At 49.1% G+C, this 16,723-nt stretch overlaps 1 protein-coding gene across 7 annotated transcripts in view; it reads left to right on the top strand.

Annotated features, from left to right (window-relative positions):
* The window catches only part of LOC140390470 (tenascin-X-like), a 321,608-nt gene that overhangs the window by 284,441 nt on the left and 20,444 nt on the right, over positions 1–16,723 (top strand). For all 7 annotated transcript variants that reach the window (XM_072475624.1, XM_072475623.1, XM_072475622.1 and 4 more), the window contains 5 exons: positions 530–649; positions 7,194–7,337; positions 7,512–7,642; positions 12,135–12,267; positions 14,200–14,351. In XM_072475624.1, the coding sequence (XP_072331725.1) occupies positions 530–649; positions 7,194–7,337; positions 7,512–7,642; positions 12,135–12,267; positions 14,200–14,351 (680 nt within the window). The remainder of the gene's footprint in view (positions 1–529; positions 650–7,193; positions 7,338–7,511; positions 7,643–12,134; positions 12,268–14,199; positions 14,352–16,723) is intronic.

Genomic DNA, 16,723 nt, shown 5'->3' with positions numbered 1-16,723 from the left:
GAAGTCTTGTAGAGGCCGGGTCAGTAAGTATGTTCAAGGCTGAGACAGACAAATGTTTAATCAGCAAGATGATCAAGGGTTAGGGAGATCAGGTTGGAAAGTGGAATTGACGATTATATCAAATCAGTCATGATCTCGTTGAATGACGGAGCAGGCTCGATGGGCTGAATGGCCCACTTCTGCTACATCTTATGATCTCAGCTGGCTGTGGAATTTCAGTCATTGAGTATATTTGAGACAGATTTCTAGATATTAATGACATCAAGAGATTTGGGCAAATTGGGAGAAATAGCATTGAGGTAGGTGATTGGCCATTAGCAGGCCTGAGGGGCTGAATGGCCTGCTCCTATGTTCCTATCTATAAGATGAGATTGTTTCATCAATGTTAATATATAAATGAGACTAAGTTGCAGAGTTTTGATGGAGTGGCTGTAGGCAGTTCTGAAAGTTCAAAGGTTAAGACACAGCTGAGTAAAGAGAAGATCTGACTGTCAGGTCAAATAATCACGACCTTGTGCTGTTTGTTCAGCCCCAGATGCACCAACTGATCTGAAAGCTGTTAACGTCTCGGAGACTATGGCCCTCCTCACGTGGAGACCAGCAATTGCATCGGTTGATCACTATGTCATCACTTACAGAGGACCAACTGGTGAGTGGGACAGGCGAGCGAGTGCTGCTTCATCTGAGTGGGGCAAAATCTTTAAACATCCTCAATCCCAACACAGCATCAAACTCTCCGAATATTCCCAATCCCAACACAGAGCATCAAACTCTCCGAATATCCCCAATCCCAACACAGAGCATCAAACTCTCCGAATATTCCCAATCCCAACACAGAGCATCAAACTCTCCGAATTTCCCCAATCCCAACACAGAGCATCAAACTCTCCGAATATTCCCAATCCCAACACAGAGCATCAAACTCTCCGAATATTCCCAATCCCAACACAGAGCATCAAACTCTCCGAATATCCTCAATCACAACACAGAGCATCAAACTCTCCGAATATTCCCAATCCCAACACAGAGCATCAAACTCTCCGAATATTCCCAATCCCAACACAGAGCATCAAACTCTCCGAATATTCCCAATCCCAACACAGAGCATCAAACTCTCCGAATATTCCCAATCCCAACACAGAGCATCAAACTCTCCGAATATTCCCAATCCCAACACAGAGCATCAAACTCTCCGAATATCCTCAATCACAACACAGAGCATCAAACTCTCTGAATATTCCCAATCCCAACACAGAGCATCAAACTCTCTGAATATTCCCAATCCCAACACAGAGCATCAAACTCTCCGAATATTCCCAATCCCAACACAGCATCAAACTCTCCGAATATTGCCAATCCCAACACAGCATCAAACTCTCCGAATATTCCCAATCCCAACACAGAGCATCAAACTCTCCGAATATTCCCAATCCCAACACAGAGCATCAAACTCTCCGAATATTCCCAATCCCAACACAGAGCATCAAACTCTCCGAATATTCCCAATCCCAACACAGAGCATCAAACTCTCCGAATATTCCCAATCCCAACACAGAGCATCAAACTCTCCGAATATTCCCAATCCCAACAGAGCATCAAACTCTCCGAATATTCCCAATCACAACACAGCATCAAACTCTCCGAATATTCCCAATCCCAACACAGAGCATCAAACTCTCCGAATATTCCCAATCCCAACACAGAGCATCAAACTCTCCGAATATTCCCAATCCCAACACAGCATCAAACTCTCCGAATATTCCCAATCCCAACACAGCATCAAACTCTCCGAATATTCCCAATCCCAACACAGAGCATCAAACTCTCCGAATATTCCCAATCCCAACACAGAGCATCAAACTCTCCGAATATTCCCAATCCCAACACAGAGCATCAAACTCTCCGAATATTCCCAATCCCAACACGGAGTCACAAACTCTCCGAATATCCCCAATCCCAACACAGAGCATCAAACTCTCTGAATATTCCCAATCCCAACACGGAGTCTCAAACTCTCTGATTATCCCCAATCCCAACACAGAGCATCAAACTCCCCGAATATCCCGAATCCCAACACAGAGCCTCAAACTCTCCGAATATCCCCAATCCCAACACAGAGCCTCAAACTCTCCGAATATTCCCGATCCCAGCACAGAGCCTCAAACTCTCCAAATATTCCCAATCCCAACACAGGGCCTCAAACTCTCCGAATATCCCGAATCCTAAGACCGAGCCTCTAACTCTCCGAATATTCCCAATCCCAACACAGAGTCACAAACTCTCTGAATATCCCGAATCCTAAGACCGAGCCTCAAACTCTCCAAATATCCCGAATCCCAACAGAGCTTCAAACTCTCCGAATATTCCCAATCCCAACACAGAGCTTCAAACTCTCCGAATATCCCCAATCCCAACACAGAGCCTCAAACTCTCTGAATATCCCCAATCCCAACACAGAGCCTCAAACTCCCCGAATATCCCGAATCCCAACATAGAGCCTCAAACTCTCTGAATATTCCCAATCCCAACACAGAGCCTCAAACTCTCTGAATATTCCCAATCCCAACACAGAGCCTCAAACTGTCCGAATATCCCCAATCCCAACACAGAGCCTCAAACTCTCTGAATATTCCCAATCCCAACACAGAGCCTCAAACTCTCTGAATATTCCCAATCCCAACACAGAGCCTCAAACTGTCCGAATATCCCCAATCCCAACACAGATCATCAAACTCTCCGAATATTCCCGATCCCAGCACAGAGCCTCAAACTCCACGAATATCCCCAATCCCAACACAGAGCCTCAAATCTCCGACTATCCCCAATCCCAACCCAGAGCCTCAAACTCTCCGAATGTTCCCAATCCCAACACAGAGCCTCAAATCTCCGACTATCCCCAATCCCAACACAGAGCCTCAAACTCTCCGAATATCCCCAATCCCAATACAGAGCCTCAAACTCTCTGACTATCCCCAATCCCAACACAGAGCCTCAAACTCTCCGAATATTCCCAATCCCAACACAGAGCTTCAAACTCTGCGACTATCCCCAATCCCAACACAGAGCCTCAAACTCTCCGACTATCCCCAATACCAACACAGAACCTAAAACTCTCCGAATATTCCCAATCTCAACACAGAGCCTCAAACTCTCTGACTATCCCCAATCCCAACACAGTGCCTCAAACTCTCCGAATATTCCCAATCCCAACACAGAGCCTCAAACTCCCTGAATATTCCCAATCCCAACTGAGAGCCTCAAACTCCCTGAATATTCCCAATCCCAACACAGAGCCTCAAACTCTCCGAATATTCCCAATCCCAGCACAGAGCCTCAAACTCTCGAATATCCCGAATCCCAACACAGAGCCTCAAACTCTCCGAATATCCCCCATCCCAACACAGAGCCTCAAACTTTCCGAATATTCCCAATCCCAGCACAGAGCCTCAAACTCTCGAATATCCCCAATCCCAACACAGAGCCTCAAACTCTCCGAATATTCCCAATCCCAGCACAGAGCCTCAAACTCTCCAAATATCCCCAATTCCAACACAGAGCCTCAAACTTTCGAATATCCCCAATCCCAACACAGAGCCTCAAACTCCCCGAATATTCCCAAGCCCAACACAGAGCCTCAAACTCTCCGAATATTCCCAATCCCAATACAGAGCCTCAAACTCTCTGAATAATCCCAACACATCCTCAAACTCCCTGAATATCCCCAATCCCAACACAGAGCCTCAAACACTCCGAATATCCGCAATCCCAACACAGAGCATTAAACTCTCCGAATATTCCCAATCCCAACACAGAGCCTCAAACTCTCCGAATATCCCGAAGCCCAGCACAGAGCCTCAAACTCTCCGAATATTCCCAATCCCAACACAGTGCCTCAAACTCTCTGAATCTTCCCAATCCCAACAGAGAGACTCAAATTCTCTGAATATTCCCAATCCCAACACAGAGCCTCAAACTCTCTGAATAATCCCAACACATCCTCAAACTCCCTGAATATCCCCAATCCCAACACAGAGCCTCAAACACTCCGAATATCCCCAATCCCAACACAGAACATTAAACTCTCCGAATATTCCCAATCCCAACACACAGCCTCAAACTCTCCGAATATCTCGAATCCCCGCACAGAGCCTCAAACTCTCCGAATATTCCCAATCCCAACACAGAGCCTCAAACTCTCTGAATATTCCCAATCCCAACAGAGAGACTCAAACTCTCTGAATATTCCCAATCCCAACACAGAGCCTCAAACTCTCCGAATATCCCCAATCCCAACACAGAGCCTCAAATCTCCGACTATCCCCAATCCCAACACAGAGCCTCAAACTCTCCGAATATCCCCAATCCCAACACAGAGGCTCAAACTCTCCGACTATCCCCAATACCAACACAGAACCTAAAACTCTCCGAATATTCCCAATCTCAACACAGAGCCTCAAACTCTCTGACTATCCCCAATCCCAACACAGAGCCTCAAACTCTCCGAATATTCCCAATCCCAACACAGAGCCTCAAACTCCCTGAATATTCCCAATCCCAACTGAGAGCCTCAAACTCCCTGAATATTGCCAATCCCAACACAGAGCCTCAAACTCTCCGAATATTCCCAATCCCAGCACAGAGCCTCAAACCCTCGAATATCCCGAATCCCAACACAGAGCCTCAAACTCTCCGAATATCCCCCATCCCAACACAGAGCCTCAAACTTTCCGAATATTCCCAATCCCAGCACAGAGCCTCAAACTCTCGATTATCCCCAATCCCAACACAGAGCCTCAAACTCTCCGAATATTCCCAATCCCAGCACAGAGCCTCAAACTCTCCAAATATCCCCAATTCCAACACAGAGCCTCAAACTTTCGAATATCCCCAATCCCAACACAGAGCCTCAAACTCCCCGAATATTCCCAAGCCCAACACAGAGCCTCAAACTCTCCGAATATTCCCAATCCCAATACAGAGCCTCAAACTCTCTGAATAATCCCAACACATCCTCAAACTCCCTGAATATCCCCAATCCCAACACAGAGCCTCAAACACTCCGAATATCCCCAATCCCAACACAGAGCATTAAACTCTCCGAATATTCCCAATTCCAACACAGAGCCTCAAACTCTCCGAATATCCTGAATCCCAGCACAGAGCCTCAAACTCTCCGAATATTCCCAATCCCAACACAGTGCCTCAAACTCTCTGAATCTTCCCAATCCCAACAGAGAGACTCAAACTCTCTGAATATTCCCAATCCCAACACAGAGCCTCAAACTCTCTGAATAATCCCAACACATCCTCAAACTCCCTGAATATCCCCAATCCCAACACAGAGCCTCAAACACTCCGAATATCCCCAATCCCAACACAGAACATTAAACTCTCCGAATATTCCCAATCCCAACACAGAGCCTCAAACTCTCCGAATATCCCGAATCCCAGCACAGAGCCTCAAACTCTCCGAATATTCCCAATCCCAACACAGAGCCTCAAACTCTCTGAATATTCCCAATCCCAACAGAGAGACTCAAACTCTCTGAATATTCCCAATCCCAACACAGAGCCTCAAACTCTCAGAATATTCCCGATCCCAGCAGAGCCTCAAACTCTCTGAATATCCCAATCCCAGCACAGAGCCTCAAACTCTCCGAATATTCCCGATCCCAGCACAGAGCCTCAAACTCTCTGAATCTTCCCAATCCCAGCACAGAGCCTCAAACTCTCCGAATATTCCCAATCCCAACACAGAGCCTCAAACTCCCCGAATATCCCCAATCCCAACACAGAGCCTCAAACTCTCCGAATATCCCCAATCCCAACACAGAGCCTCATACACTCCGAATATCCCCAATCCCAACACAGACCCTCAAACTCTCCGAATATTCCCAATCCCAACACAGATCCTCAAACTCCCCGAATATCCCCAATCCCAACACAGAGCCTCAAACTCTCTGAATATTTCCAATCCCAACACAGAGCCTCAAACTCTCTGAATATTCCCGATCCCAGCACAGAGCCTCAAACTCTCTGAATATTCCCAATCCCAACACAGAGCCTCAAACTCCCCGAATATTCCCAATCCCAGCACAGAGCCTCAAACTCCCCGAATATTCCCAATCCCAGCACAGAGCCTCAAACTCTCTGAATATTTCCAATCCCAGCACAGAGCCTCAAACTCCCCGAATATTCCCAATCCCAGCACAGAACCTCAAACTCTCTGAATATTTCCAATCCCAGCACAGACACTCTCGCGGTCATGGGTTTGGAAAGTTTACTTTCTGCTGTTTTACTGTCAGCATCTTCTTCAGTCTTTAACCTCACCATAAACACTCTTTGTCCTGTGCCCATGACATCATTGTCTAACCTCGCCTAGCTCCCACCTGTCCCTGACTGTCTATTTTGCCCCAACCCCTCAAACAATCTGAACTCCATCACATGTCACCCTCCCTTTAACTCTGCAGAGAAGTCATATGGACTTGAAACCTTACCCCAGACTCTCCACAACATTCTCCGATAATAATTCCAGGAGACACTGGATTTAAATTTACATGACACCCGGTAGTTGTGTTTCCTGCTTCCTTTGGGGGCGTGGTTGGGGGGTGAGGGGAGAATGCCGCACTTAAAATAAGGCGGGAGTCCATCTCTGCCCTGCCTGTCCACACCAAAGCTGTCTCCCATAATGTAGGGTTTGGCTCAGAAGCCACCAGCTCACAGGTTATATTAAAATGAACAGTCACCTCACTGCCCTTCGCTCTAACCTACCCAAACGCCCCGGCCCAAGACCCCAGATTTAGCTGCTCAGGGGATCCATGGGCCTTGATCTTCTCCTCTTCCTGAAGTCCTGCGCAGCTGGGCCAGGGCTGACGGCCAACCCGGAGGTGGCTTTCCTCCCCAGTGAGGGACAGAAGTTTCACTTGGCCCTCATCAGCCTGCTCGGCAGTGCTTTTTTGTTGTGGGATTCGGGGCAGCATGGAGCACGTCAGCTCCATGCCAATGTATTTATTTGCAGGAGGCTGGGGGGTAGGCTGGTGTGTCTGCTATCTACCCCTGACACCTGACCCCGGCCCTCGTATTAGTCAGCCCACTGTGCTTGCAGAAGGAATTAACCAACTTTTCCTTTGATCTGGGAATGCTAACAAGCTCTGAATATTTTAATTCCCAATTTTCCTTCTTGTTTCTCCCAGTTTCCACTGTGAGCAGGAATGTCCCAGGGAACAGTGCAGAACTGCAGCTGACAGGTCTCAGTATGAACACTGAGTACACAGCGGAGATCTACAGTGTCAAGGGAGATCGGAAGAGTTTGAGGATCAGTACCAGCTTTGTCACTGGTGGGTATAATTGAGTGAGCGCTGCAGGAAGTGCTGGCCACATGACGGAGAGCAGGCCCTCGTTCCACATCCTCTAATATACTTTACAAAGCTTCATTGAGCAGCTCTGTGAAACCCTTTGAGTCGCGCTGAGCTGGTGCGAGGTTCTAACTGTGCCACCCCTTCTCTCTCCAGGATCTGACTTGCCGAGAGACCTGGCGGTGCGTGACATCTCGTTGACTGAAGCCTTGGTCTCGTGGAAGAGCCCGAGAGCTCCAGTCACTGGATACCTCCTCCTGTACGGGACTGAAGGGGGCGAGACTCAGGTAACCAACCGCGGTCAGGAGACCCCGTCAGGGAAATTGACACATTCCACTCCGAGGAGAGAAAAGGGTTTCCTGCTGGAATTCTCCCGCCATTGGAATTCTCTTTCCCGCTGGCAGCAAACCCCCGCCAGCGGGTTTCCAGGTGGCATGGAGCGGCTTCAATGGGAAATCCCATTGACAAGTGGCGGGAAGAGAGAATTCCATCAACAGCGAAAGGCGCGCCACCGAGAAACCCGCGGCTGTGGGCCCGGAGAATCCGCCCGTAATGTGGAGACCTGAAACAATGACATTGTGAATGGGGGAGGGCTGAGTTGCTCACAGACCATCCAGTGTCCACTGGCTCATCAAGATCAACTTTATCCACCTTTGTAACATCTCCCAGCCCACACTTGTTACAACTCACCTGCTGCAGAAAGCCTCCTTGTTACCTCGACGCACGACTGTTCCTGTCGACTTCAAACCCTCCACCTAGGACTCTGCTGCCGCGCCCCAACTCGCACCGGGTCCCATTCACCCGTCATCGCCTGTGCTCCCAGACCCACATTTGCTTCAGGTCGAGCAACATCTCAATTTTCAAATTCTCATCCTTGCTTTCAAATCCCTCCATGGCCTCACCCCACCCCCTCCGTATCTCTGTCATCATCAGCTGATGCCTGGGATGGTGAGACTAAGGAACGATTGATCGGTTAGGTTGTATTCGCTGGAGTTCAGAAGAAGGAGGGGGATGGGGCATCTCATAGAATCTTATAAAATGCTAACTGGACTAGACGGGGTAGATGCAGGAAGGATGTTCCAGATGACGGGGGAGTCCAGATCCAGGGGTCAGAGGGTAGACCATTAAGGACTGAGATTAGGGGACATTTCTTCACCCAGCGGTTGGTGGGCCTGTGGAATTTGTTACCACAGAAAGTAGTTGAGGCCAAAACATTTGATGTTATCAAGAAGGAGATAGATTTAGCTCTTGGGGCAAAACGGATCACAGGATATGAGGGGAAAAGCGGGAACAGGTTACTGAGTTGGATGATCAGCCATGATCATAATGAATGGCGGAGCAGGCTTGAAGGGCCGAATGGCCTCCTCCTGCTCCTATTTTTTAAAGTTTCTACATCATCCAGACCAACCCCACAGCCCTGTGAGATACCTATGCTCTGTCAAATCCGCCCTCTTGACCTTCCTTGTTTAATCACTCCACTATGACCAGGCCTAAGATCCCAGGCTCTAAATTTCCTTCCCTATCCGTCTCTCTCTCTCTCTCTGTCGCTCTCTCTTGCTCTCTCTCTCTCTCTCCCCCCCCCCCCCTCGTACTCTTGCTCTCTCTCTCTCTCTCCCCCCCCCCCCCCCCCTCGTACTCTTGCTCTCTCTCGCTCTCCTCCTTTGTCACGAACCACGCTGATGATATCAATATGGAATACCGGTTCACGAGGGTTTACAATTTTACTTTTTGGAATGGTTAGAAGTCAAGTGAAACCCTCGTGACAATAATTAGTCCTGCCATCATATCACAATTACAAAAGACTATTTATTAAATTAAAGAAGACAAATACACATGAACAGGGTGATACTACTTAAGACAATGAAGTATATGAACTACTAAACACACACATAGCTTATGTAGAACATAACCCCTTGTTCCAACATATATCTATGATCCCTGAACTCCTTAAGTCTTCACTTGTCCCCTTAATAATATCCAAATTAAATAGATCTATAAATTAAATCCAGCTTATAATTACCACACAATACAGGATTGATGATCAAACCTGGGAAATGTCTTTTCCTGGTCCAACGAAGACCTTTATGAAAGTTTCTCATTGTTTTGGTTCTGAGACTTCGATTCAGATACTTCAACCAGTATTTTAATCAAAGTTTTACCTTGGTGTCTATTAATAGTGAGGAGAACAAAGGACAAAAGTATAAATTCAACAATCTTTATTAAATACACAATTAACCCATAAATAAAACCAATATGTAATACCAGATGGTCCCGCCTGGCAGCTTCTTCCTTCTCCGATGTCTCGATCACCTCTGGCTGGAGTCTTTGCTGCTGATGTGCCTGTTGTTATCCCCCTCTCCCTTCGTGCCCTTTTGCCATTTCCTCGGGCTTTTTGCCAATGATGCCTCGGGCGGGAGTCTCAGCAGCCAATGGTCTGGTTGATGACCGTTTGACAGGACACCAGAGCCTGCTCCAGGTGTCCATCCCTGGAGGTGTGGTCTGCACATAACCTGTTCCCATTTAAGATAACGGCAGAAACTCTGAGTGCCCGAGAGTCTGGCTCAATCGAGGCTGCGGACAATAGACCGGTGCGTATCAATAGGGTGCGATGGTCTCCTGATGGCCGATAGACAGGTGTGTTCCAGACATGTTCTGGCAGTTTGTCAGGTGTGTATTTGACTTTGGTCAAGTCTGAATTCCCAGCAGCCTGCCTGACTGCAGTACGATTTAAAGTGTCAAATTCTTTAATTTAAAATATTCAATTTAATCGGGCTCAAAACTAGGCCGTCAGGTTACCACACTATCATTTTGGCAGTGTTCGCTTCACCAATCTGCCCCAAAAAGTCTGTGGAAACTCCTGAAAAAGGTCTAAGAGTCCGTTCCAGACGGGAGCTGCCGAATGCGCGACCTACTCCTCCATGGCCGCCACCGGAAGCCTCGTCCCCGCTTCTTCAGTGGCCTTGGTGAGATCTTTTCACAGTTGTTCCCTCTGCTGTTAGAATTCACCTTTAATAAAGGCCCTCAAGTCAGCTTGCAGCTTTAAGCTTGCCCTTCCCCCGCCTGCATGCTGGAAGAGGTTCTGTTAATCCTGCAGTTACAGCCAAACCTTTTACTGTTTCTGCCGGGTCTGGTAACCAAGAGACATACCATTCCTGGGGGACACTGTCGGGGGAATGTTGCAGTCTTCTTCCCACACCGGGGAATGTCAAACAAATGCCGTGGGGGCCCTGTAAAGAGCCCAAATGTCCGTTCCAAGCGGGAGCTACCGAACACGCGACCTAGCTCTGCATAGCCGCACCCGAAAGTCCCCGTTACCACACTATCATAAAACCACTACAAGCAGAAGGAGGCCGTTCGGCCTATCGAACCTGCACTGATGCTCTGAAAGAGCAATTTACCTAAGCCCACTCCGCCTTCCTATCCCCACAACCCCACGCATTGACCATGGCCAATCCACCTAACCTGCACATCCTTGGGCACCATCGGGCAATTTAGTCTGATCAATTCAATCTAACCTGTACATTTTTGGACTGTGGGAGGAAACCGAAGCACCTGGAGGAACCCACACAAACACAGAAAGAAAACGCAAACTCCACACAGACACCCAGGGATGAATCAAACCCGGGTCCCCAGTGCTGTGAGGCTAATCTGGTGATGAGGCAGACACATCTCAGCCTGCGTTTTGTAGGCAGATATCTACCTGTTCCTGGGCAGATCACATCCTATTATGTCTTGTTACTACTGTTACTAGGAAAATCTGCAAAGCAGTGACAATCTCACTTTCCTCTTTAACAGATTTTCAGTCATTGGAACTAATGTCTCCTGAAGTGGCTCGTTGTCAATTTGTTTTCCTGATGTACCTCCCTGTGAGGTGTCATTTTACTGTGTTGAAGAGTGTTCTATAAATAGAAGTTATTGGTGTTGTTGAGGGATCCTTCCAAATACAAGCAGGAGGAGTCCAATTGGTCGGTGAGGACTAGTTGGTCCAGGCATTGCCTTAAGCAATGAACCAAGGAATGGCTGTTTCCTCGGCTTTTGTTTAGTTGCAAGAGGCGCAACTTGTGGACATTTTCCTTCAGTCTTGCGAGTTATCCTTTTTTTTAAACCATATTTTATGAAAGATTGAATAGATAACGCACAAGATCCAAACTGCAACACAACTCTGAAAATGGTTCAAACATGGCGCATTTGTTGTGCTAAGAACACAGAAGATCAGAGAAAAATAAGCAGTGACAGCTACATCGGACCCCCCTCCCAATAACCCCCCTAGTCTCACAACCAAACTCTACCTCCCTGTCCTAACAGCTGATGGGAATTAACTCTTTGAAGTATGAGATAAATGGCTGCCACCTCAGGTAGAATTCCTGCACCAATCCCCTAACGGCATACTTGACCTTTTCCAGGTATAAAAAGTCCATAAGGTCACCCTGAGCTGTCCTGATGAGCGCAACGCGATAAACTTTGATGGCATGTCTATTTTATCAGCAATACTCCTTTGATGGGAGGGTGGGGGGGAAATAGAGAGAAACTATTTCCTTTGGTGGGGAGTCCAGAATAAGGCGACAATGTTAAAATTAGAACCAGGCCGAGCAAGGGGAACATTGAGAAGAATTTCCTCACACAAAGGGTGTGGAAATGATTAACTCTCTTCCCTCAAGATGTCTCATCGTTTTCCTGTGATAATGCGGGTGGGTGATGTAAATTATGTAAATTACACATTTTTTCTCTCCTCACTCTCTAACCCCATATCTCGACCTTGCCCCGCCCTCCTCCCCACAGCAAGTAAAGGTGGACTCCACGGTGACAAGCAACAGACTGCATCAGCTCCTCCCGAGCACCAGGTACACGGTCAGACTACACGCCTTGCGGGACGGTGGGCGGACGGCTGCCATCACTGCATTCTTCAGCACAGGTACGTGTTTGTGCATTGAGCATTCCTGGAGGACCCCCCCCCCCACAGCTCCACACGCCAACAACAACAAAAAGCTCAAGGACACGGGCATTACTAGCAACGTTGATATTTCCAAACATGTTAATCAGAATCAGGAGGAGGCCACTCGGCCCCTCGAGCCTGCTCAGCCACTCAATACGATCATGGCTGACCTGATTGTAACCTCAACCCCACTTTCCTGCTGACCTCCCGATAACCTTTCAACCCCACCCCCAGTTTGTTAATCAAAAGTCTAAACTATTCATAGATTCTGCTTCCACTGCCTTTTGAAGAAGTCAGTTCCAGAGACTTGTAACCCTCTGAGAGAAAACATTTCTCCTCATCGCTATCTTAAATGAGCAACTCCTTAGCCGGGGTCGGGGAATCCGCGGGTGGCGGCGTGAATCCGGCCCCGCCCCTCCAATTCCGGCTGCTGTATTCTCCGGCACAGGTTTTCGGGTGGGGGTGGGGATCATGCCACGGCGGTCGGGGGCCGTTGGCAGCGGCCCCTCCAGCAAGTCTCCGGGCCCCGATGGGCCGAGCGGCCTGCCATTTTTGGCCAGTCCCCCCGGCGTGTAATGGACATGGTCCCACACGGCGAGACCTGGCTGGTAGGCCAACTGGTGCGGTCCTCAGGGGGGCGCGGGGAGATCCGGCCCCTGGGGGGGCCCCCAGGGTGGCCTGGCCCGCGATCGGGGCCGACCGATCTGCGGGTGAGCCTGTGCCTTGGGGGCACTCCTTCGTTCCGCGCCGGCCTCTGTAAGGCTCCGCCATGGCCGGCCAGGAGAAGAAACCCCTGCGCATGCACCAGTACCCGCCGGTGGTTCGACGCCGGTTGGCGCGGTGCCAACCCCTCCAGCGCCGGCCTAGTGTGGAGGTGAAGTGTGAAGTGTGGAGGATTCCGCAACTTCCAGGTGGGCCGCCGCCGGAGTGGTTCGCGCCGTTCTTGGCGCCGGCGTCAGGCCATCCCGCTGATTGTGGTAGAATCCCGCCCCTTATTTTTAAACAGTGACCCCCCCCAAGTCCTAGATTCTCCCACAAGAGGTAACATCCTCTCCACATCAACCTGTCAATACCCCCTCAGGATCTTAAAGGTTCCGACCGCCTCTTACACTGCTAAACTCCATCTGAGACGAGCCTAGCCGGTCCAACCTTTCTTCATAAGTGTAGAGACCCAGGAAGCCGAACAGTTGGATAAACGCTGTTTATTCACGGTCATATTAAATCTGCCTAAAGCAGTAAATATACACACAGAGTTAAGTCCTGTTGGGAGAACCAACTTGCTGGTCCCTGTCCGGGCCGGCCTTTATACTATGTTATAATGAGCCCTAGCTAGGCGGGACTCAACTCACTAGCGGGGAAGCTTATATCCCAGGAGTCCCATGGGGAGGTCAATCCCCCCCCCACGAATCTTTGGGGAAACATGTTGAAATTTTTGCTCCAACTGCCTCACGGTAGCCCAGTGGTTAGCACTGTGGCTTCACAGCGCCAGGGTGCCAGGTTCAATTCCCCGCTGGGTCACTGTCTGTGCGGAGTCTGCACGTTCTCCCCGTGTCTGCGTGGGTTTCCTCCGGGTGCTCCGGTTTCCTCCCACAGCCCAAAGACGTGCAGGTTAGGTGGATTGGCCACGATAAATTGCCCTCAGTCACCAAAAAGGTTAGGAGGGGTTATTGGGTTACGGGGATAGGGTGGGAGTGAGGGCTTAAGTGGGTCGGTGCTGACTCGATGGGCCGAATGGCCTCCTTCTATGTTCTATATCCTGTAGAAGGGACAAGTGTAAGCTCGAGCTTCTGCCCCATTCCCAATTACTGACTCGGAATACCAGGAATCTCCTTCATGAGCACGCCCATAGACTTCCCAGGATTGTGCACACTGGGATTTTCCCTCTCACTCTCTCTATGATTTCTACTGTAGTCAGTGCCCACATCCCATTTCCCAAGGACTGCGGAGAGGAACACAGCAATGGAAGGAAAGACTCGAGCGTGGTTAGCCTCTACTTAGACGGGAACAAAGAGAAGCCCTTCAAGGCTTACTGTGACATGACGACCAATGGTGGGGGCTGGATGGTAAGTATGATACGGACCCTTGATTACCCTCGGAATTGTCTTTGGATTACTGCGGGGCTGCCCTCAGGATTGTCCTAGAGTTTGGTGTTTACCCACAGATCACCTCGGGATTGTACTCATCGACCTCAGAATTAGGATTGCACTCAGGATTGTCTCGGGATTTTCTTCGGGATTTAAAAAAACATTTATGGGATGTGGCCGTCACTGACCAGGCCAGCATTTAATGCACCATCCCTAATTGCCCCTTGAGAAGGTGGTGGGGAGCTGCCTTCTTAAACCGCTGCAGTTCCGGAGGTGTAGGTGCACCCACAGTGCTGTTAGAGAGAGAGCTCCAGGATTTTACCCAGTTTTTTCTGGACATTCCCCTTGGGATTGTCCTTGACATTATGCTCAGGAATTCAAGATTAACCTGGACATGATACCCAGGAGAAAGCTCACTGTAGTAAAGGGAAAACAAAATAAAAGCAAAGTGGGGTGTTATTACTTACATTTTGTTGTGCAAATTATTGGAGATGGTGGAAGAAAGCTATTTGCCTGCATGAAACCGATGGCAATGTGATTAAAGCCCGCAGGATGTCAGTCAGTTGAAGTTGGCAACATGTCAGAGATCAATGATCATGGGTTGGAGCCAGTCCAATATCGACTCAAGTGCTAGAGGCCCACCTACTGGAATCATGGGAAAGACAACTTCAAGGGCAATTGGCCTTAGAATTTTTAAAAAGCGTAATTCAAAGAGTTTAACTTTCACCCCCAAAGGGTTAGAGCGGCTGCGGTGTTGTGTGTGTTGATTGGTCCCACTGTGTGTCCATCAGTGTGTGTCTGCACCATGATACACTGGTGTATATTATGACAGTGAGGTCAGAGTTTAAACATGAGGTCAGAGCCAGTGGTGTGGCGTCACAGTTTAAACATGAGGTCAGAGCCAGTGGTGTGGGGTCAGAGTTTAAACATGAGGTCAGAGCCAGTGGTGTGGGGTCAGATTTTAAACACAGGGCCAGAGCCAGTTGTGTGGCGTCAGAGTTTAAACACAGGGCCAGAGCCAGTTGTGTGGCGTCAGAGTTTAAACATGAGGTCAGAGCCAGTGGTGTGGGGTCAGAGTTTAAACACATGGCCAGAGCCAGTTATGTGGGGTCAGAGTTTAAACACAGGGCCAGAGCCAGTGGTGTGGGGTCAGAGTTTAAACACAGGGCCAGAGCCAGTGGTGTGGGGTCAGAGTTTAAACATGAGGTCAGAGCCAGTGGTGTGGTGTCAGAGTTTAAACACATGGCTAGAGCCAGTTATGTGGCGTCAGAGTTTAAACATGAGGTCAGAGCCAGTGGTGTGGGGTCAGAGTTTAAACACAGGGCCAGAGCCAGTGGTGTGGGGTCAGTGTTTAAACACAGGGTCAGAGCCAGTGGTGTGGGGTCAGAGTTTAAACACAGGGCCAGAGCCAGTGGTGTGGGGTCAGAGTTTAAACACAGGGCCAGAGCCAGTGGTGTGGGGTCAGAGTTTAAACACAGGGTCAGAGCCAGTGGTGTGGGGTCAGAGTTTAAACACGGGGTCAGAGCCAGTGGTGTGGGGTCAGAGTTTAAACACAGGGCCAGAGCCAGTGGTGTGGGGTCAGAGTTTAAACACAGGGCCAGAGCCAGTGGTGTGGGGTCAGAGTTTAAACACAGGGCCAGAGCCAGTGGTGTGGGGTCAGAGTTTAAACACAGGGTCAGAGCCAGTGGTGTGGGGTCAGAGTTTAAACACGGGGTCAGAGCCAGTGGTGTGGGGTCAGAGTTTAAACACGGGGTCAGAGCCAGTGGTGTGGGGTCAGAGTTTAAACACAGGGCCAGAGCCAGTGGTGTGGGGTCAGAGTTTAAACACAGGGCCAGAGCCAGGGGTGTGGTGTCAGTATTAAAAAACGGAGTCAGAGCCGATGGGGCAGGGCCAGAATTTAGGGTCAGAGTCAGTGATGCAGGTCAGAGTTTAAATACGGGGTCAGAGTCAGTGATGCAGGTCAGAGTTTAAACACGGGGTCAGAGTCAGTGATGCAGGTCAGAGTTTAAACACTGGGTCAGAGTCAGTGATGAAGGTCAGAGTTTAAACACGGGGTCAGAGTCAGTGATGCAGGTCAGAGTTTAAACACTTGGTCAGAGTCATTGATGCAGGTTAGAGTTTAAACACGGGGTCAGAGTCAGTGATGCAGGTCAGAGTTTAAACACTGGGTCAGAGTCAGTGATGCAGGTCAGAGTTTAAACACTGGGTCAGAGTCAGTGATGCAGGTCAGAATTTAAACACGGGGTCAGAGTTTAAGCACGAGGTCAGGTTCGATTAAAGACACCCCAGAATTTGCATCCCAGCAGATTAAAGACTAAGTTCTCTGTCAGTATTCCTGATCCTGTGAACGC

The sequence above is a fragment of the Scyliorhinus torazame genome, chromosome 14, assembly GCF_047496885.1.
Source record: "Scyliorhinus torazame isolate Kashiwa2021f chromosome 14, sScyTor2.1, whole genome shotgun sequence".
NCBI classification, from domain to species: domain Eukaryota; kingdom Metazoa; phylum Chordata; class Chondrichthyes; order Carcharhiniformes; family Scyliorhinidae; genus Scyliorhinus; species Scyliorhinus torazame.
Note: the sequence above shows the minus strand (reverse complement) of the source record. Positions and strands in the feature narration are given on the sequence as shown.